Consider the following 23754-nt stretch of genomic DNA (forward strand, 5'->3'; position numbering starts at 1 on the left):
CTTATGGAGCTCACAGTCAAGAAGGTTTTTTTTGTTTTGTTTTGTTTTGTTTTTAGGGTTTTTAAATTTATTTTTGAGAGACAGAGCACAGGCAGGGAGGAACAGAGAGAGAGGGAGACACAGAATCTGAAGCAGGCTCCAGGCTCTGAGCTGTCAGCACAGATCCTGACACGGGGCTGTAACCCACAAACTATGAGATCGTGACCTGAGCCGAAGTCAAAAGCTTAACTAACTGAGCCACCCAGGTGCCCCATGAAGAAGTTCTTAGATCATATAAAAAATGTGGTTTCTTGTAAGCCAATAATATACATCCAAACATTTGTTTTTATAGTTTTAATTAGGACCCAGAGCCACTTGAGTTCTACTGAGCTGTACTGCAGTTACAGTACTGTACTGCAGTGTTACCTGTTATTCCACAGACCAATTGCTTTTCAACAGTTTGGAAACCATGGTTCAGCCCAGTAAACTCTGGCCTGACAACCAAACTATGCCTGGACTCATCCTTTCTGTCCCAAAATGTGGTCCCACTGACTAATAGCCTACTCTTTCAATTAGCCTCTAACAGCCTCCGTGCTACTGACCCGAACATCGTTAATCAATTTTCAACAGGGCGGTCCTTTTAAAATTTATTTATTTATTAATTGATTGATTTTTAAATATTTATTTTCGAGAGAGAGAGAGAGACAGAATGCAAGCAGGGAGGGGCAGAGAGAGAAGGAGACACAGAATCCAAAGCAGTTCCAGGCTCTGAGCTGTCAGCATGGAGACCAACACGGGGCTCAAACTCATGAATGGTGAGGTCATGACCTGAGTTGAAGTCAGATGCTTAACCAACTGAGCCACCCAGGTGCCCCTGAAATTTAACTCAGATCTTGGTGCTTCTCTGCTCAAAGCAGTCCAATGGTTTCCTCTTTCACACAAAATACAAACTAAAGGCCTTATGAATGCCTATAAGACCTCACCCAGTGTACCACATAATGTCCTCCCTTACTCTGTTCCAGTCATACTGACTTACCTTATTTATTTATTTATTTATTTATATTCTCAGAAGTTTAAGGGCCTTTTTCAATCAAAGGTGGATGCCTTTGCCTTTCCTGGAATGTTTTGTTCCCAGATGTCTACATTCCCTCAGTCTTCATTTCTATGCCCTAAAGTAAAGTCATCTTTTTAGAGAGGCCTTCCTGGACTACCCTATTTAAAATGGCAAATCCTGCCACCTCTTGCACTGTAGCCTCTCCCCAAATACACACTCCTTATACTTCTATATTAACTTTTCTCCATAGCACTAATCACCTTTCAAAATACTATTTATGTGACAGTTAATTTATTTGCTTATCAAGTGTCTTCTGTCACTAGGTACAAGCTGTATTACAATTGTATTAAAATTGCCTAGAACAATGCCTGGTACACAAATGGATGTTCAATAAATGTAGGTCGATTGATTGATTAAATAGATAAATTATTTCTACTTCTACCCTCTCAAGTAATTACCTGGTCTCATTTTTTGTGTACATTCTACTGAAGGTGGAAGAAACAGCCATCACTCATTTCTAGTTACCTTTGTTAATGGAAGATGACTATAAGATAAAGTATAAAGTACACTGGCCTTTCTGTCCAGGGTCATCTTCCCTTCCAACTCTAAGGGTGCAGCCTTTCTAATGAAAACTTATTTGACATTGGAATCAGAAGAAAAATATTTAAAATATTTAGTTCAAAACCTATGTGCCAAATACTTATTCTTTGTGGAGGTTCTGTGCTATGCATGGAGACACAAAGATGAATACAATTAGCTCCCATCCTCTTTTATCTTAGGCAAGTCACTTCATCCCACTATCGCTGTTCCAGTATGGCTGTTTTCTTTTTACTTGTAACATAATGGAATTGTATTAATTGACGCTGTAGACAGTGCTCCAGAAAAAAACAAAACAAAACAAAAAACTCCCAAGATTATAAGACCATCTCTACCTCGGACTTTGGAAAAAAAGCTTGAATGGGTAAAATGATAAAAGAAAGCCCAGAGAATAAAGTTGACGTCTGAAACCCAGCCATGAACCAGTGGGGACTCTGATATCTTAGTGAGATTAATCTGGATTGTGGTTAATCTACATGTGACAAATCACCTATTGACTACTATTAATTCTTACCTGGTATAGAGACTCCAAATATAGTAAGGCATTCTAAAGCAAATTATATTCATCATACTGATCTGGATAAAATGAGTAATTTATATTTCTACAAATATGTTTTGTTTTTGTTCTCAGAACTAATATCCTTTAAAAGGCATTATCTATCTTTACCTAATAGCATTAAAATTTGAGAAGTCCATGGTAAATGTACCCAGCTGATGCCTCAACCAAGATTAGTCACCAGTCACTTGTAAGGATGAAATCATTTTAAATCTGTCATTTTTAGTAAGTTAACCAATTATTAATTCTAAATAATGCTTACAACAGAGCTCTTAAAAAAAATAATAAATGGCAATCTCTTTGTTCTATTGGCTTCCCAGCATAATGAACTGACCGTACGACCAAGACATATAACTTTGAATGGAGCTTATAAACTTGGCTTATATAGAATTCCAAAGGTCTCTAATTACCACATTCTCCAACTATCCCTACATTTTGTGATGAGTGCCTGTTGTTCAGGAAATGAAGACTTAGCATATTCTACTGTTACTAGTTACATACTATACATTTCAAAAGATACTAACACTAACAATAAGAAGCACTTATGTACTGACAAAGATGAATTTTTCATTTTATCCAAATCAGTATTATAAAATAATTTTCTTTTACTTTGAATGTCTGAATTAGAAAAAAAAAAAAACCTATGGGTAGCCCAGATTTTTTTAATTTGCATTTCACAATTTCAAGAACATTCTAATAATTTAACTAGGAGACTGAACATTAACAGTTTCGTCTCCTAAAGTCTGTTATATTACAACTCCATATTTTCTGATGGTTCCATTTTACCTCCTCGGGGACAGCTCTTATATTAACAAAGCCTTTTCTGAAGACGATGAACACGCGGCGGGCTCCACAACATAAAGCGGATGTTGCACAGTCAAAAGCAGTGTCTCCAGCTCCGAGTACAATCACGACTCCCCGTATCGACGGCAATGGAGAGTGACAGGCGCACATCCCTGAATGATGAAAGGAAAACCCCATTTTCAAGTAGAGAAACCATTTCTGCATGACAGCTCAAAAGATACTTGTACTCAAAGCAGTGTAAAATTGCATCTTGCAGTTTTCGAGGATGGAGTGTCACTATCAAATTATTCTGCTTCATTGAAAGACAGTTTTATTCCCATTTTAAAAATATGCTCATATATGTAATTTCATAGTCACTACCTTTAACTTCCTTTTTCCTTCTAGAAGGATAGCTGCTACACATTTTGGAGAGTTTAGGTCATAACAAACTGGAATCAATCAATTAAAACACTCTGTCAAAATCATGACATGTATTTTTAACTTGGTATCATTACATTTCTGCTTATCAGTAGGAAAAGTGATCTTTACCATCTGGGATAATATAATTCACAGCACTTCATGAAAATACTTCATTTAGATATTATCTGATAAGATTTCTAACATATAGCCCTGCTATATATTATATTTAGGAAACTCTGAAAATTTATGTGCTGATAAGTGCTTTCTATCTAAGTGAAGAATTTTTAACAACTATTTTCTTGAAACAGTTAAAATGAACTTTTTTATCCTTTACAGTTTTCCCCTGGTTTTGTTTGAAAAATAAAACTATGAAAGAAATATGACTTTGTAAGTGTCCATTTTTTAAGGACATGTCTATGAAGATTTGATGTCCATATGAAGATTCTTGTAAAGAAGTAAAATGCAGGTTTCCCTATATGTTAGGTATCATGTGTTATCAGATTAAATAAGACTGTTGATAAGATAAATTACTATAATTTTTGAAATGGCTCCACGGATAGCATAGGCCTATAATCTCGGTAACTGTAATCATTTTGCTTGGAAGAGTTTGCATTTGGGATTACATAATGACCCTCTATAATTCTCAAATATAGGCTATATGTACTATGATCTTCCTTAGAAAGGGTTGCAGGTACAGAAGGATCCCCTTCTCCTGGGACGATGAAGGTGCAGATGGTACACATGTTTAGCTAGAAACTTCTGCAGAATGACCTTATAGAGAAGTTTCTTGTCTTTTTAAATTGTGGATAAAAATGTAAGTTTTTATCTTTTCACATGTAATTAGATGTTGGAATAGCTGAAGTTCAAGACTTTGAAAAGGTATGTTTAAAGGATTTAGATGATCTGGTTTTGGAGAATATATTGTAGCTTCTTTACCACTAAGACAATGACTCATCCAAGCAAAGTATCCGACTGGTTGCTTTAGTTTCTGGTTGCTTCTCTTGGGCTGTATGAAATGGTATTACACAGAGACTAAATACTAGGGTGTTTATCAAAGTGTTTTCATTTAACTTCATAAAATTGCTGTTCAGCAAGAGACTGGGTCTTTCTGCCTCTTTAGACACAAATGATGCTTTATGTGAAAATTTGGCCTATTTTAAAATTTAAAAATATATGTATTTTATAAATATATAACATATATAGTTATAATATAATATATAATACAAAATAGTTCCCAAATGGAAGTTCCTGCCTTTTCTTTTAAGAACATCTTCCAATGTTTGTTTAAGACTCTTACAGAGAAGCAATTTTACATGATGCAGTTTAGACCTATATATGATAGAGTGAAAATTCCTTATGATGATGTTTGATTGGAAGAATAAACAAATAGATGATCCTGGAAAACTATTATATCATACTTTCTTTAAATTTATGTTGGTGTTAACAAAAGTGATTTGAGCTCTGAACAATGACCTCCTGTGTCAAGATTTAATATAGATTTATAATACACAAATGACATAGGTAATAGGCAACATTAAGAATACAAAATAACACTATACCTGCTTTACTGCTTTTGGCTACAAGTGGCAAAAAGTCTTTGGATGTGTAAAATCCATGGTCCTGTGTCAGGTCTTTGAAGATGTGGTTTTTATTGGGGTCTGGCAAACCTAAGTAATAAAAATTTATAAAATCTTATTAGCAGAAGAAGGGACTTTTCCTATTGTATATTTAAAAAAAAAAGTAGAAAGCTGAAATAATTAAAATAATGTGGTTCTGAGATGAAAAAATCTATAAACAAATCAACATAAAAATGTATATAACAATTATAATGAACCTTAATGTATACCTTTACTATATAACTAAGCACAAATCATAAACCACACATCCAAGCACACCTATGAGTATACAGAAACATGGATACACACACATACAAGTCCATCTAGTGTTAAAGGGAAAATCAGGCACTATTATTTCCTCCTGTCATAAATAAAAATAAGTTTCCACTGTATTAAAGTAACACATATTAAAAAAATCATCACAAAACTAAAATACAATATGAATACATATATTTCTTTTTTTTTTCAACGTTTATTTATTTTTGGGACAGAGAGAGACAGAGCATTAACGGGGGAGGGGCAGAGAGAGAGGGAGACACAGAATCGGAAACTGGCTCCAGGCTCTGAGCCATCAGCCCAGAGCCTGACGCGGGGCTCGAACTCCCGGACCGCAAGATCGTGACCTGGCTGAAGTCGGACGCTTAACCGACTGCGCCACCCAGGCGCCCCTGGATACATATATTTCTAATTCTTGAATATGAGAGATCATTCTAAGAAAAGTAAAAAACAAAACAAAAAAAAAACTTTAAAGAAAAAGATGTATTTTACCACAAAAAATCAGCTATTTCTATAATACAAAAATATTATAAATAAATGAAAGGCAAATGATTAACCAAGGTAATATTTTAACAAATAAAAGGTCTTTACTATATAAAGAAGTTTCTCAACTCAATAAGGAACAGATTGACTTTTCAATAGAAGCATAAACAATGGATAACAAAATTGGGAAAAAGAAAAATATATATAGCTTGTAAGCACCAAAATGTTAACTATGTTAGTAATCTAAGAACTGTAAATTAAAACAATGACATATGATTTCCTGTCTATTAAGAAGTAAAAGATTTAAGAAAATTAGACTATGTGGCAAGGGTAAAGATGGGACTTGTAGTGATCTTTTGATAGAAATACACATTGGGGGCACCTGGGTGGCTTAGTTCATGACTTCAGCTCAGGTCATGATCTTAGAGTTTGTTGAGTTCGAGCCCACATTGGGCTCTGTGCTGACAGCTCAGAGCCTGGAGCCTGCTTCAGATTCTGCGTCTCCCCCTCTCTCTGTCCATCCCCCACTTATGATCTGTGTCTTTTTCTCAAAATAAATAAACATTAAACACAATTTTAAAAAAAGCAATACACATTGGTGGATGCTCAATTTCTGGAAAAATAGTTTTGAATCTATACTAAGGAAACACTAAGACATGCAAATGAAGATTTAATGTACAGGTGCACCTGGGTGACTAACTTGGTTAAGTGTCCAACTTCAGCTGAGATTATGATCTCACCACTTATGAGTATGAGCCCCATGTTGGGCTCTGTGCTGACAGCTCAGAGCCTGGAGCCTGCTTCAGATTCTGTGTGTCTGGCTCTCTGTGCTCCTGTGCTGCTTGTGCTCTCTCTCCCTCTCTCTCTCTGTCTCTCTCAAAAATAAGGAAACATTAAAAAAGTAAGATTTAATACACAAAAACAGTCAATGCAGAGAGAGAGAGAGAGAGAGAGAGAATGAGGGAACACCAAAATGCCAATAAAATGGATAAATGAGTTTTACTTTAGAAGAGACAACACAATGCAGCCATTAAAATAAATATTTGAAAAATATGGTATTGGACTGTAATCAAAATAGTGTTAAATGAACTATCAGGATACAAAACTCTGTATAGTATGATTCAATTTTTATAAAATCTCAACAGTGATCATTCCTGGTGGTAGGACTGTGGATATTCTATTTTTTCATTATTTATTTTCTAAAATTTCTACAACGTGCATGTACAACCATATAATTAGGAAAGAACCGCCAAAATTTTGAAAAGAAAATGAATAACAGACTAATGTTTTTCAAAGTATAAACAAAGCAAAGTGAAGAATTAAGTCATTTCAATTCCATAAACAGAGGGGAAAATTTACAGTGTAATTTTATTTACTTCCCCAAACTCTGGGTTATTCTGGAGAGATAAGATTTCATTTTATAGTTAAATGAAGAGCAATGAGTATTTCTTGGTGGATACACAGAGTAATAAGCATGGCTCAAGAATGACTTTTGTCATGTGTGATAAGGTAGGTATTTATCTGATTTGAAAGCTGAAGGTGCTTGTAGATTGAGTGAGTGTGTAACCAGGAATAGACCACTGTTGTCCCTTCAAATTAAATCAAACATTTTTCTTCCCTGTCCAGCATTCTTTCCTCCTGAATATTTGCCCTTTGCTCACAGATTAGTTTAAGATCATTCGTCATTAAAATTATTTTATTTATCTAGGAAGGCTAAGCAAGTCATTTGACTTACCTTTGCTTTGGCCTCTTTTTTCTTTCTTAAGTTTCTATTTAAATTCCAGGTAGTTAACATACAGTGCTTCGGCTTTATAAATGAAATGGGATAGGACTGTTTCTTCATTTTCTGACATAAAAGATTACTCCTGAGGTATATTTATAATGTGGAAACTATTACACAAATGTGTGGTTATTCATGTAATTCTTTTAGAAAGACTGGGGTAGGGAATGGTTATGGTTACATGAAAATAGCTGAATATTACTTGAAGACTCTAATGGCAAAACAATTTTTCTTGAAAGCTATTAAAAGATGACTGTAGTTTAAGCTACACTTGATTCATCTAATATATATATATATATATATATATATATATATATATATATATATACACACACACATACAGATAGATAGATATAGATCTAGATATGCCACATATCAAACTTTAAATAAGGACTCATCCCCCTTCTTATACCACTATATTAGATAGCACCTGTTCTGTAGCACTTCATTTTTCTATTAAAAAGACACAGGAAAAACAACCTGAAGTGCTATGCAATTTCAAGGAGATATGATAAACCAAAATCTTTAAAGCAGATCAAAAACAAAGCACAGAAAATGTATGTGGCAGATAAGAGTTCCACATCTATTGTCAATAAGGTCTAAAATCCTCCCTTTACTAACTCCTAATCTCATCTTTTTTACTACTTACCATGGTTAAGGCAGAGAAGGAACTTTACATCTGTGATTATTTTCTATAGATCCATTGCTAAAATAACTTATCTAAAGAAATGCAAGGCATTTTTATTGAACACACCACCGGATCCATGGAAATGACTTTTCCTATCCTGCAAGGCTTATTATTTCACAAGAAAAAACCTTTGGCAAAATTTAAATTTCATTTTTTCCCTTGGATCAAGACACTGACAAGGACAACTGAGTTCCCTGTACTTTTAACCCATTCTGCATTTATCACTCTAATGAATTTAGCATTTACTGGATCAGATTCTCTCTATAAATGTTCAAGAGGGCACTGGTTAGATGTTCTGACTTATGGATATTGGCTTCAGGAGAGAAAAAATGAGCCAAAAATGGTACAGGACTGTTATGTTATTCCTGCAACCTGTTTAACCACATTCCAGGGCATACATACTTTTGAAGTCCCAAGGTCCATGGAGCTCTTCTCCCCAACCTGGGTGACAGGTCACCCCTTATGTCCTAGGACAGTACATCTGGAGCTTATCCCTTATGTCCTAGGACAGTGCATCTGGAGCTTTCCTTCAGACTGTTTGGTAGTCTGGCCCAACTGGCAAAAGTACCCTAGCATCTGCTAACCATGATGCTGTGGGGTAATTAAGAGCAGGACTTTTGTCATTAGACAAACTTCCGTGTGAGTTCTTCCTCTCCCATTTACCAGCTCTGTGATCTTGCGTGAGTGCTTGTGATGGTCAGTTTTAAATTTTTAAAAAAAATATTTATTTATTTTTGAGACAGAGAGAGACAGAGTGTGAGTGGGGCAGAGAGAGAGGGAGACACAGAATCCGAAGCAGGCGCCAGGCTCTGAGCTGTCAGCACAGAGCCCGATGTGGGGCTTGAACCCACGAACTGTGAGATCATGGCCTGGGCTGAAGTCGGACGCTTAACCAACTGAGCCACCCAGGCACTCCTGATGGCCAGTTTTATATGTTATTAGCTAGGCCATCAAATGATATGATCAAACACTAATCTAGGTATTGCTATGAAGGCATTTTGTAAATATGGTTACCATCTACAATCAGTTTACTTTAAGTAAAAGAGATTATGTTGATAATTCTGAGTAGGTCTCATCCAGTTAGTGGAAAGGCCTTAAAAATAAAACTGAAGTTTCCCTGAGAAAAAAGAAATTCTGCCTTCTGGCCCAGCCCACAGGTTTTGAATTTGCTAGCTCCCACAATTACATAAGCCAATTCCTTGAGATAAATTATATAATATATCTACATCTATATATCTCCTAATGATTCTACTACTACTAATACTTCTCTCATTGATGTGAGATTTAAAGGAATCTATCTATCTATCTATCTATCTATCTATCTATCCATCCATCCATCCCTCTATCTATCTTAAGCAATGAGCCCTAAAACATAGTGAATGCTCACTAAACATTAGCTATTAATATGATAGGCTTATTATTCTGTAGTTTATCAATTCTTTCAAATTTCACATATTATGGCAAGGAAAGAATAGAGCTTAAAGTAAAGTATTAAACCTTAGCAAATTTAAACAAAGTGCTACAAAAAAAAAAAGAAAAATGAAGCAATCTTAAGTGAAATATGAAAGATAATGAAACTTGCAAATACCCATCTATCAAAAGATTTCCATGAGAGTAGGTGGCATATTAATAAATAAGGTATGTGTCTCTATCAGAATGAGTTCAAAATGACACTGAAATGACTTTTTAATTCACCTTTCAGTGGGGAGAAGGTTTATGAATAAAGAAGAATTGACAAAGATTTGACAAACCAAACAACTTAGCTTAGTAGATGTACAGTGTTCTCTGTCTTTCAAGAAGACCAGATAGTTTCTTTGTTCCCCTAGAATAGTTACTAAAGTTTTGGTGTTTCAGCATATATTTATACAAAAGAACACCTCCTTAAGACCTATTGCAAAATAATAATTTTCAGGTTCTCCTAAAATAAATTAAAAAAAAATTCTGCTGATATTTACATAAAGTCTATCTTATTGATTACTTACATTACAATCGCTGTTCTAAATCCTGGCATATAGGTGATTTTTATATATTAACTCATTCCATTTTCACTACAATTCTCTGAGACAACTAACATCTTCTGCATTTTATATATGAGGAAACTAAGACACATATATGTTAAGTAACTTTGCCAACAGTCACAGAACAAGTAAGTAGCAGTGTCAATTTCTAACTGGGACAGTCTGGTTATAGAGTCTATGCTTCAGCATTGACTAAAATGCTGCCTTTTTCTTATAAAATGTTGCAATTAAGCCCCATTATAACGTGAAGCTGCATAACAAGTGATGTCTAAATCATTTAACATGTATGCATTAAATGCTTCACTGTAAGGCTACAGATATGCACACAACACACAATGTGTCTGTGGCCAGGTTCCAGTCTAGTGGTAGAGAAAAGACAGTCTGCTTGTATAGGCTGTATCTTTGTTTTGTGATTATTTTCTCTAGTACAATTCCTTTTTGAATTGTTTTCCTTCTTAAGTGCATTCCTCTTGGGTATCTGCTGGCTATTTTTCAATATTTGATATTCTTTGAAATATGTATCTCTGTTGTGTTTCGAAAGCACCTCTCTCTGGAACAGCTACAGAATAAATACCTGTAGTGTATATAATAAATTTTTGTGCTTATATTAAGTTCTGCACAACTTAAATTAACAGTAATAGGATATTAAATATTCTGCTTCATGTTATCATCTAGTAGGTAATAGAGGAGAAATAAGCTTTTAAGGCTAGGTCTTCATAGGATGGTAGGACATGTTTAGGAATTCTTCAGATTTTATAATGTCTGTCTGTGTGACTTCTCTGGCTCACTTTTTTGGTGTTAATTGAATGGAGCAAGCATTCGTGTGATTCCTCTCATTCTTGAAGACATCCACTTGAATGACAGCCAAGCTGGCATGGGAAAGACGGTGATCAGATAAACCTGTCACAGGAGATAGCCTCACAAATCCCACAGATGTAAAGACAGAACACTGAGAGACTGCCTCAGGTTCCTGGCAAAAGACTGTAGTTTACAGAAATGGGTAATGCTCTAGAATACCAAACTTTATGCAGGTATATCAATTATGGTTATTCCATACAAGTGCTTTTTCAATAAGATGTTAGTAGATAAAATCCCACTGATTATGTCACTATTCACAAGTGGCTGAAAATAGCAAAATGCACCTGATGGCAAATGTCTTAGTTTTCCACTTTTCCACGTACTTTTGTACCTGATATTTCACTTGCTTCTCCAAGAAGAAATCATGTTGTGTGCTCTCAGTCCTCATTTCTTGAGCCTACTTTGGGGAATGGTGCTACATGAGGAAGAACATTCAAATGTGCAGATTACACATGGATTCATTAAACAAACTCTCACTGAGGGAAACCAGGCTATCTACCACAGCCATCCACCCATGTCTTTGTAAAAGAAATGTCCCTGCATAAACATTGCTTTTATTTTTTGTTTATTAAACCTTTTTTTGAAATTTTTTAATGTTTTATTTATTTTTGAGACAGAGAGAGACAGAGCATGAACAGGGGAGGGGCAGAGAGAGAGGGAGACACAGAATCAGAAGCAGGCTCCAGGCCCCGAGCCATCAGCCCAGAGCCCGACGCGGGGCTCGAACTCACGGACCGCGAGATCGTGACCTGAGCTGAAGTCGGACGCTTAACCGACTGAGCCGCCCAGGCGCTCCTATTAAACCTTTTTTTAAAAAAATCTTAATTCCAACAGACTTATTTCTATCATTATTTGTAAACAGAGTATATCGAATAAGAGCAAAACTCTAAAGTCAAACTTTCTGCATTAAAATTCTAGTTTTAGCACTTACTAGCTATTATGACCTTGGGCAAGTATATTATTCTTCCTGGGCAGCAGCAGCAGCAGCCTCATATATTGTTAGGAGAATAAAATGAAAACAAATGTAAAGCTTTTTGCATAGATGTGAAATGCTTCCTTTTATTTGCATTCCCTCCGTAAAAAAATTATTTAATAAAATGATACATTTGGAGAGACATAAATTAAGTGTCCATCTAGTCCATGATATATACAATTAATATTGTTACACATTTAAGTGGTCAGTGTTAGGCAGATTGGTATTAGAGTCCATAAAACTTAGTAACCTTGGCTAGAATAAAAGACTATAGCCAAACCAGGGTATTCTAACCTCATTCATTACACAGACTACAATGGACTCAAACCACATGTGCATCAGAACCAGGAAAGTAGCAAGATTAAGACCCTCTAAGGTTTAATTTGGTTTTCGAATGGGAGCAGTTAGAGTAACATCATGTGTCAAAGACGACTGACCTAAGAGTCTGTTCCAGTTTCACCATTTCCCCTTTCCAGCTGTACTGGGTAAAATTAGTCAATACTATAACCAAATTCTTTGATTTTAGAATGAAAATAGTCCTGCCTGATGTAGAGTTGAGCTGAAAATTACATAGAAAAGTGCACATAAAAGTACCCTGGTAAATTTAGAACACCACTGAAATGTAAGCCATTATTATTGTCTTGGGTAAAATATAAAAACCATGGAAAATAAAGGCTCACATGATAAAAAGACACAGTAAAACTTCCAAAAAGAGAACCTATTGCAATTAATTGAAAAAACCCATTTAAATGGTTGTATATAAGATATGAGGATTTAAGAATAAAACAGTAAATATATGTATTTATGGATATATATATGTATCTATATGTGGTTCCATACTTATTTTTTTTTTTAATTTTTTTTTCAATGTTTATTTATTTTTGGGACAGAGAGAGACAGAGCATGAACAGGGGAGGGGCAGAGAGAGAGGGAGACACAGAATCGGAAACAGCCTCCAGGCTCTGAGCCATCAGCCCAGAGCCCGACGCGGGGCTCGAACTCCCGGACCGCGAAATCGTGACCTGGCTGAAGTCGGACGCTCAACCGACTGCGCCACCCAGGCGCCCCGGTTCTATACTTATTAGAAAAGGCAAACTAGTCTTATACCAAGTCCAAACAGTTGGGATTACAATATAGAAGTAAAATATTCCTTTCAAGGACCTAAGCATTCCAGAATTCCACAGTGGAATATAAAGTTTTTCATCTGCACTTACAGACCACTTATATGATTCAAAGGATTTATAGCTTATTTCCAAGGGACAACAGTGCCATATGGGTTATCATTCTAGGATCTATATATTGATTAGAAAGAGAACAGATCAATGATGCCCTATTGTGCTTCCTTTCTCAATATAACTCCCCATCTTTTCCCCAATGCCCCACTGTAAATACGTTTAGTTCAGACTGAATTCAGAAAGAATGGAGTGATTCAATATAACACATATGAAATCATATCACCATGCATCACAATAGTGTTCATTTCATTGATTTTTCAAATCCCCATTAAACATCTGTTTCATGTAACTGCTGTCTAGTTTCTCTCCCAATGTGACTACATGCATTAATCGTGTATATCACACAATCAGTTAGAGCATAACAAGATGAAGACTTTAAAAAAAATGTTATGAATGGAGTCACCATCTCAAATCATATTTTTTCCCATTACATATGGTATTTTTCTATACAGGAACATGTAACAATAATGAAATCCAGAAGCAAGAGAAGTACTGAGCGCTCATACAATTTTGAAAATCTGATAAATGCTGAATTAAGGTCTTTTGTATTTAATTTATAAAACAGTAATTTTAAAGAGCATTGGAGAAGAGAACGAAATAACCAAAGATGACACTTCCTACAATGTTAAATTACAAATGTACTTCAGCTCTTTTTTATCACTTTGTGTAGAAGATACACACAAGTTCTATCACACTAATGAGATCAGTTCATATCACTTCATATTAGAACTGAATACCAGGCTCCAACTTAGAGTAGTATGTATGGGTGAAAACAATATAAATATATTAAGAAAGCAGTGTACTTGCAAGTGCAATATCTATAAGCTGATATTAAAAATCTTCTGGAGAACCTTTTAATCTGTCATGAAATATCCAGCAATTTCATATAACAAAATGGGACTATGGTTCACTATGCATTTTGGTCTCATATTTTTTGTTCCCTTTATACATTTGCAACAAAATAGAGACTATTTTAATTGATAAAATAATGCCCAAGAATTAAAAAAATGGACAAAATATCTTTGGATGTATTTTACTTTCCTGACAAATAATTCCTGTACTCAGGATCTATCTTATCTATTGCTTTTCATATAAAGAGACATATGAAACAACCAAAACAACAAAATATTGGACAAAAAAAGGTATTTTTCTTCATACTTTTGTAACATTCTAATTTTCTTATAATTAGCAGAAGTTATTTTAATAATTAAAATTTAATTTTCATATAAACATAAGATCTCATTAAACCCTCTCTTCTAGAAAAGATATATGAATGTAATTTCCTATTTCTGTCACAAAATTCTACCTATCACTTTGATTTTTGGTATTATTTATTAAAGTGTGCTTTATCTCTTGGGCCTCTTTCTCTGTTTCTCATTTTCATTTGGCTTTTGCTATAAAACAATTTCCTTAAATTTTAATCCTCACATCATGAAGTGAGGGTAAGCAAAAAACTCAAACAATACGCCTCAGGCAAAGGTTTTTTTCCTTAATGATTGGAATTCTTAGATGTGTTAGGAAATTACTATTTAGGACTATGTAAGTATACTATATTCCAAAGTAAAGAAATCATTAATAATAAAATACTAAAAAGGAACAGTTATATTACAAAATAAATCTACCAGGCTTACAAAGAAAACAAATTTGCAACAGCCACCTGCTGTGGAGATGAGGCAGTAATCTCAACAGCAGGAAATAAAAGGGAAGAGAGGAGAAAAATACAAAAGCACAGACATTAAAAAAGTAATTAAAACACTTATCTCCATCGACATACATAACGAAAAAAAACCCTCTACCAACCACCTAAAAACATACTCTATTGAACTGCACAGCAGGAAATAGCATTAAAGCTGCCACCATAAACACACATTCTGTAGAAGGCAGAAGACCCCTTTAAAATGTAATCTCGAAAGTATTACTAATGTGTTAATCACCAGTAAAGGTACCACACATTCATTGTATTGTCTTAGTTACTTTCTCAAAGGTATTTATAAAAATTGTCCTTCTACATTTTTTTATTCAAATACATTCTTAAATACAGGCACTGGTAGCCTCTCTACTTGTAATGGCTCTAATGAATTTTACAACTATATTGTGATGCCAGGGTAGTCTGTATATCAAAAGCTTTAATAATTTTTAATATAGCATGCATTTAGATGATGCAGTTAAACTGTTTTCTTTAAAGCCAGACCAATCTTCGCTATATTACTGGCAAAAAAAAAAAAAATGAAGTGAAACATAATGCAAGAGCTAGGGTCATGGATTAAAACTGAAATGAAAGCTAAGAATCATTTTGAATTACCCAAGTACGCTCTGGCCTTCAGAGCTCTACAAAGTAAAAACAGTGCAAGCCTCAGGAAGCAAGTGTCAGGCTTTAAAATAAAGCACACAGTAAATGTGCATGGTGACTCTCTCAGTTGCTAGAACTTGGTTTCTGTGTCTATGTGATTCTCCCTCGGCATGTCTGTGAAACAAAGGAAAGCTGTTTGGTTCCGAATCAGAAGACCAGTAATGGACTCCTGACTGTTACTTTTCGGCTTTTGGCTCTAAGTTCATGCCCAAGTCATTAAACTTTAAATGTCAGCTTCTTCACCTCTAAAATAAGAAGAGTTACAAAAATGTTTTTCTTTATAGAACTATTATGAGGACAAGTAAGCAAGCATAATATAGCTTTATATTATTGAAACAACAATTTTACAAGTAGAAAATGCAATTCAGAATCACAGATATTGGTTATGCTACTACATAATTTTTTTTTTAATTTGAGAGAGAGAGGGGTGGGGAGGGAGAGCACATGCCCATGCAGCAGAGGACCGGGGAAGGGGTAGGGGAAGAGAGAGAGAGACAGAGAGACACAGAGAGAGAGAATATCTCAAGCAGGCTCTATGCTCCGTGCAGAGCCCAACGTGAGGCTTGATCCCACAACCCTGGGATCACGACCTGAGCTGAAATCAAGAGTTGGACATTCTACCAAGTGAACCACCCAGGTGTCCCTGCTACTATATAATTCTTTTATCTTGTGATAACACTGATACTTCAGGGTTATTTCACTCTAATTATGTATTTTCCTCTTATACATAAATGGTACATTTCTGTGCAAATTTATCTTACCCTGAATTTGTAATTTTCTAAATTTTACAAGAAAATACTTAGATCAATACACTTTTTTCAAGAAATGTGTATAAGAAAAATATTAAATTATACCCATACTTAAATATACTTGTAACATATTTAGTATTACTAACATGTTGCTGAATAAAAGTCTCAAAATTAGAATACTTTCATAGGAATTCAGGAAATTCCACAAAATAATTACTCTTTGAAAGACATTCTCTATGTATAGAAATGGTCAACAATTTCAGAAACATATGATAAACTTTGAGCATCAGTTTGTTCATCCACAAAACACGTTGATGATCTAAAAATGGACTTCTGAACACTGCCTGAGTATATCAAGAAAACCAAGATTCAGAAAAGTACATTTCTATACATGTATTATAGGGGAGGAAGAATTTTTCTTTTACTTGTCTAGGTTCTTCTGGCTGGCCTATCAAGCAAATTGACATAACAGATTAACAGGAGAAAAACAAACTTAATCACATACATACAGGAACCCCATAAGAATATGAAACCCACAGGAAGTTAGGCAACTGAGGCTTATATGACATCCCGAACTTACTGTGAAGGGAACAGGGGTCTGAGACTTCAAGGGGGAGAAAGATAATTTATACGAAGATGGGAATAGCAAATGTTTGGTAAACAAATGTTTGCCAAGTCCTATTATACAGAGACAATGGGACACAGAAAGAAATTTGATCTCCGAAGTCCCACTGAGCTTACCCCCAACAGCTAGCCCAAATCCTTTGTAGTTATCTCTGGTGATAGTTCTTTTCCTGGACTAGGCACTGTAATTTCTTTTAGGTAGTTAAGCAGGAGGTAAAAGCTCCTCCTCAGTTTTTTGGGCCTTGACTGACTTCAGCTCAAAATAATCTACATGCCAAAGTAACACATTTTGGGGAGGCTTGTTCTCAACCCCTTCAGTGTCATTTTACCGTGTATGTGTACAGAGGGTCTATATCTTTCATTACATTCTCTAAATGACTCAAAAATGGCTAAAGAATCACAGTCATCAATATTAAATCAATTACACTGTACTATTCACCCAAATGTCATTCCAAGTGCCCAGAGTGTGGGTGTAAATGCCAAAATGCAATGTAATTATCCACATTTGACAATCACTACACACCATGAATGAATATCATTGTATACAAGAATTTATAGGTATGCTAGGCCTGCTATAAGGGAAAGTAATGGTTTTGACATCGGAGATAACTATATTCATATCATTACTACTTTATGTATTAGCTATGTAACCTTGCAAAATCAGTTAAGTCTCAATTTCCTTATCTATAAAACCTGCCTTATAGGGAGATTAAGTGAGATAATATATCTCAATAACATGATAATCGCTTAGCACAGTGACTGGCATATGGCAAATGTTAATAAATACATTGGATTTTATGTATTTTAAACCTTAAAATCCTATTATTTTCATACTTGGCACCATCCTTGATATTTTTCTTCCTTGATATTTAACACAATTTTAGTATATAACTCCATAACAACAACCAAACAGGAACAAAACTACACATACTTTCTTTAACTCAGTGCCAACTGAAATTTTCTTAAATATTGGTAATTAACAATGTAAAACTTGGCAGGTTCAATACATACTTGCATATCTAGTTCTAAAATTTTTGTTACATAAAAAAGCCAAACAAGCATACAGTCTCTTATGGTCAACTTTAAGATTTGGATATCACCTGTGATTTTTAATTGTGATTGAGATCAGGTAGAAATAGAAATCTCAGATGTTTCATTTACTACTTATTCATTAATATAGCCTACTATGTGCCAGCTAACATATGAGGTGCTAGGGATACATACATAGATGAACAGTTTCCAATCTAGTGGGAGAAGAACATGTAATCAGAAACAGAATAAAGCAGGGTCATCTGGGTGGCTTAGTTGGTTAAGCATCTGACTTCGGCTCAGGTCCTGATCTTGTGGTCCGCTGTCCATGGGTTCGAGCCCCACGTCGGGCTCTGTGCTGACAGCTCAGAGCCTGGAGCTTGATTCTGATTCTGTGTCTCCCTCGCTCTCTGCCCCTCCCCTGCTCACGCTCACTCTCTCTCTCTCTCTCTCTCTCTCTCTCTCTCTCTCTCTCAAAAATAAATAAAAACATTAATAAAAAAAAAGAAACCTAGAACAAATCAAGATAAGTGCTATGATAGAAGGATGCAGAGGTCAGGGCACAGGAGCACCTACAAAGCACATTTCACCTGGACTAAAGACAAGGATGCTCATGCTGAAGATTTCCAGGGGTAAAAAAGGGTAATAATGAGCAACATATACAAAGGCATAAAGGGGTAAGACTCCCATCTGACTAGACTAGGGTTTAGGAGAGCAGATAGGAGGAGACAGGGAATAGCAAAATTTAAAATCTGACAGAGAGAACGAGACCATAAAGTCACACCAATGAGTTTGGATTTTACCCTGAGAAGATACTGCAGAGAAACTATATAATCAGTTTTGTATATCAAGAAGGACAAATTGGTAGCAGTGTGTGGAACGGATTTACAGGCAGTGAGAATGATGGGAGAAGATCATATAAGGATCTCCTGCATAAATCCAGGTAAGAAAAGAACACTTTCCTTATACTCCTCAACCTGGATTACTAGTATCCTCCAATAGCATGACATTTCAGGGAAGGTCCACAGCCTCCGTATAAACACAGCCTACCCTCCTGGAGCAAGAATTTCACTCCAAAGATAAGCAACTCAAATGATGGTGTTTATATCAGAACAAATATGGAGATAATGAAGAATGAAATGCAAATATTGAATGAAATTTTAATACTTCAAAGAAATTCTGTGTATAGCATTTGAAACTGTACCTCTGGATTCCCTAGAGGTATGTTTTTACTCTCTTCTCCTATCACAGTAACTTTAACGGGGAAAAAAGAGGGACTCCCACTAAAATACTGACAGTAGAGACACAGGAGAATAAAAACCTACCCCAGAGATACTTAGGAGTTAATTTCACGAAATTTGATCCCTTTTAGTTGTAGGGAATAGAGGGAAAGACAGGATCAAAGTTCTGTCTTATTTTCTGTTTTGGAGGGTGTGCTTGATACTCAAGAGTGGTGTGCTTGACCAATACACTATAGTGGAAGAGGAGCAGGTCCTAGGGGAATAATGTTGTTCCATTTGGATCTATGTAATGGAGTGTGGGGCATCCAAGAGAATTGTCCTCTAGGTAATAAACAGGTAAAAATTCATGCCTGAATCTCATGAGAGGAATCTTGTCTGGACAAACAGATTTGAAAACTATGAGCAAAAGGATTGTACTAGAAGTCATAAATGCCAATGAGCTAATCCTAGAGTGAGTGTATACAGTAAACAGAAAAGAAGACTACGGGTAGAGCCCTAGATAACATACCAACATTTAAAGGAGGAAAGAGGAAAGGGAACCCAAATAGAGATTAAGGATGGATCAGTCAGGTAAGAGATGCAGGAGAAAGTGGTATACTGGAAGCCAGGAGAAGAGAGATATGAGTTCAAACTTTCTTGTCTACAGAATAGATACAATTTTTATTTTTATTTTTTTTATGTTTTTTTAAATTTATTTTTGAGAGAGCGAGAGACAGCGAGAGAGAGAGAGAGAGCAAGGGAGGGGCAGAGAGAGATGGAAACACAGAATCTGAAGCAGGCTCTAGGCTGAGCTGTCAGCACAGAGCCCAACACGGGACCTGAACTCATGAACCTTGAGATCATGACCTGAGCCAAAGTTGGCAGCTTAACCGACTGAGTCACCCAGGCACCCCTAGACACAATTTTAAAAAATTATCTAGTATAGTGTATAGAAATATACACTATAAAGCACAAAGAAACAGGTGTTCAAAAGAGTACTTTTGATTTTAGGATTCATCTTTGAATTTTAAGTATAATACAAGGCCATTGACCTACAATTACTTTTAGAAATAATATAACTAAAGGAGATTTATTGAGAGGCAATATAAAACAGAACAAAAACAAGAAAATACAAATACATGTATTGCAACTATAAGAATCAATTTAATCAGATTAGGCAAGTCAGAAGAGGCAACAGGATAAATCCTCTGCTGATACCCACACTGCAAGGTATTCTAGTAATGCAGTCCAAGTATAGAAAGAAAGATTTTGCTAGAGGAGGAACATACCACAGACCCTCTTAGGAATCAGTATTAATGGAGAATATATTCAAATGTTTTCAAGAAGAAATAGTCAATAATGACAACTCCATATTAATTAAGTTGTGAGTGGATAATACAAAATGGATATAACTTCGCTTATATAAATATTTGATTTAAAACATTTTTAGAAAGGCTTCTCTGAAAACTGAAGGTTTGAATGTGGTGTTCTCCCTCTACTGGGTTTGGAAATTCTACAAAAGGGCACATTCATGGGTGGTTCACTCTGAAACAGATTTTCTGACCTGTGAAGCAAATACTTCCAAGCAGCTGAAATGCATGGCCAAGGTAGGAATACCTAGGTTTGTTCTCAATTCCCTCACCTGCTAGTTGTATGATATAGAGCAAATTAGCCTACCACCCTATGCCTTAGTTTCCTCTTCAGTAAAATTAAACTTTTAGCACCACCTCCCTTGTTTGAGCTGTTTCAAGGACTCTTGAATCATGAAGTATTATACAGACATGAGAAATTTAATTGATAATAATTGAAATTATTTTCATTATAACTGGAGCCCATTATATAGGCAAATGGTCTTGTCTTCTCTTTTCCTACTACTAGATGAAGAAAATATAGTAAGAGTGGATGGTGGATTAATCAGGGGGATCAAACTAACACTCTGTGTTGCTCTTTGGAAATTATTTAAATTCCCTATGAGCTACACGCTATATACAAATTCAAAAATTAAATTATATTCAAAAGCACCTGTACCACTCTAACCATAGTATATAGAGCATATATCTTGACACTATCTGTAAAAATTTCACACTTTTTTAAAAATTTTATTTAAATTTTTTTTCAACGTTTTTTATTTATTTTTGGGACAGAGAGAGACAGAGCATGAACAGGGGAGGGGCAGAGAGAGAGGGAGACACAGAATCGGACACAGGCTCCAGGCTCCGAGCCATCAGCCCAGAGCCCGACGCCGGGCTCGAACTCACGGACGCGAGATCGTGACCTGGCTGAAGTCGGACGCTCAACTGACTGCGCCACCCAGGCGCCCCAACACTTTTAAAAATCAACATAATTGATGAATTCTATCTCAAACAACTCTGGTTTAATGGACTAAGAAGTCAATGCTTTGGTGTGTGTGTGTGTATAATGTATATATTTATTAATAAATAATAATTTCATAATTGATTAAAATTAAGAATTAATATTATTTATATGTTAATTAACATACTAATAAATACAATACACATAATTATACATTATAATATTATATTAATAATTATATCTTAATATACATTATGCATATTAGTAAATATCATATATATCATACGTATATTATATATGACCTATATATATGTATATATTTCAGTTTATGAACACATGATTTCTATTTTGATGTATGGGTTTAGGGTCATTTCTTGTAACTATCAACATTTTCATATTTTTAAAAAGTCATATATATTCTAATGCTAAGCTGTTTGAATTCTGCTTCTTAGAGCATAGTGCATGTAAAGCCCATGCCATTAATTTAATATAGTCCAATAAATTTTACATTTTAGCCCCAATGGACTCTTTTATAACTTACTGTCTTTTTGTAACTTGCTATCTATCTAACTAGTTATCTTCCAATGTGTTCTACAGATTATGAAGAAAAAGAGAGAAAATGTATTTCAGCAGAACTTTCCACCACTAACTGTCTTAAGTGCAGGCTTAGTGATACTAAATATTTTAAGAGTTTACATTTGTAGAGTGCTTTACTACTTACAAATATTTCTTGTCTATTTGAGCCTCACAACAACTAAATCAGCTAGACACCTTTCTGACCATTTAAAGATGGGCAAGATCTGTGCTGGCAACGTGTAACCTTTTTGGGATTCTCTCTCTCCCTCTCTCTCTGCCCCTTCCCTGCTTGCTCACTCTTTCTCTCAAAACAAATAAATAAACATTAAAAAAATAAAAGAAAAAAAAAGAAGATGAGCAAACTGAGGTTGAAGGCAGTCAAATAAGCTTTCTAAAATCTCACAGCTAGTAAGTGCTTAAGCCAAATTTAATCTAATAAAAACTCTTAAGCATTGTGATTCTTCCAACATTACATAAAATATATATTCAGGATAGCATATAATCTTTATTATCAGAGAAAAATAGAAGAAGCTTGAAAATTTAGTCTTTGAAAATTTAGCATACGATGATCTGTGGCACCTTTAATTTTCTGAATGTTAACACAGTAGTTTTATTCACCAGGAAGAAAAAAAAAACATGCTTTAAAGATTAGTAGGTAATTATTCACATATCATCCCACCTACATTACATTTCCAAATGATTTTAAGTAAACTATGTCTACTTAAATTTAAATGATGTCTTGTAAAAGGATCTTCTAAAGCACTATTCATTTGTTTAAGGCACAGATCTACAATGACAAACCTATCATCAATTCATTTTGGTGAAAGGGTAATAATTAAAGCGTTATTTTCCTTCTTTCACTGCAAGTCATTTGACCTATGTTAAATCAACTATCAAATTTTCATTCATTATTTCTACATGAAGGACTTTGCCAGCTCAAAAAGTATAAATCTTCATTTGTCAAATTTAAACTATACCTGTCCCAGTTGCTATCAGGGCTCATAGCTCTTATCCCTTAAAAAACAGCAAAATATTGTCAAGTCATACAACCTCCCCACAGCCTCAGATGACCCCTGAAATCAATAATATTTGTAACATGTAAGCGCACGGTTAAGAAGAACAGAAGGCAAGCGCTGTCCTCGTTAACCACATTGAGCTGTGATACTACAGCTGACTCCCTTGTGTGGCCTGTGATCAATTTTAATCTCCTGACCAAGAATAAAAGAATGCAGACTCCTGATTCTGGATTCATCTTGAAAGGAGATTATAGATTTGTATGTCTGCGGTGGGAATGAAAGATTTAATTCAACTGGCATTCCAGGAAAGAATACATCTAAACTATCATTCCTCTTCATTACCCTCCCTGTTTCCAGGGTCTTCTATTGACAGAACTAAGTACTGAAAAATGTGTACACAATGGGTTAAAAAGTAAAACTATCTTTGTGGACTTAGGATAAACTGACTACAAGACTACATGATTTAAGGTGATGTTATCTTTTCTATCTCAAATTTCTTTATAAAGAGCATAATTGTGTGCCAAACTTCTTCATGTGAAAATCTTTATTTCTAAGCAATTA

The 23754-nt window shown here is 35.1% G+C and overlaps 1 protein-coding gene across 1 annotated transcript in view; it reads right to left on the reverse strand.

Moving 5' to 3' along the window:
- The window catches only part of DPYD (dihydropyrimidine dehydrogenase), an 862317-nt gene that overhangs the window by 466936 nt on the left and 371627 nt on the right, over positions 1-23754 (reverse strand). The window contains 2 exon segments of the mRNA XM_043575643.1: positions 2973-3142; positions 4949-5056. Of these exon segments, the coding sequence (XP_043431578.1) occupies positions 2973-3142; positions 4949-5056 (278 nt within the window).

The sequence above is a fragment of the Prionailurus bengalensis genome, chromosome C1 (assembly GCF_016509475.1).
Source record: "Prionailurus bengalensis isolate Pbe53 chromosome C1, Fcat_Pben_1.1_paternal_pri, whole genome shotgun sequence".
NCBI classification, from domain to species: Eukaryota; Metazoa; Chordata; class Mammalia; order Carnivora; family Felidae; genus Prionailurus; species Prionailurus bengalensis.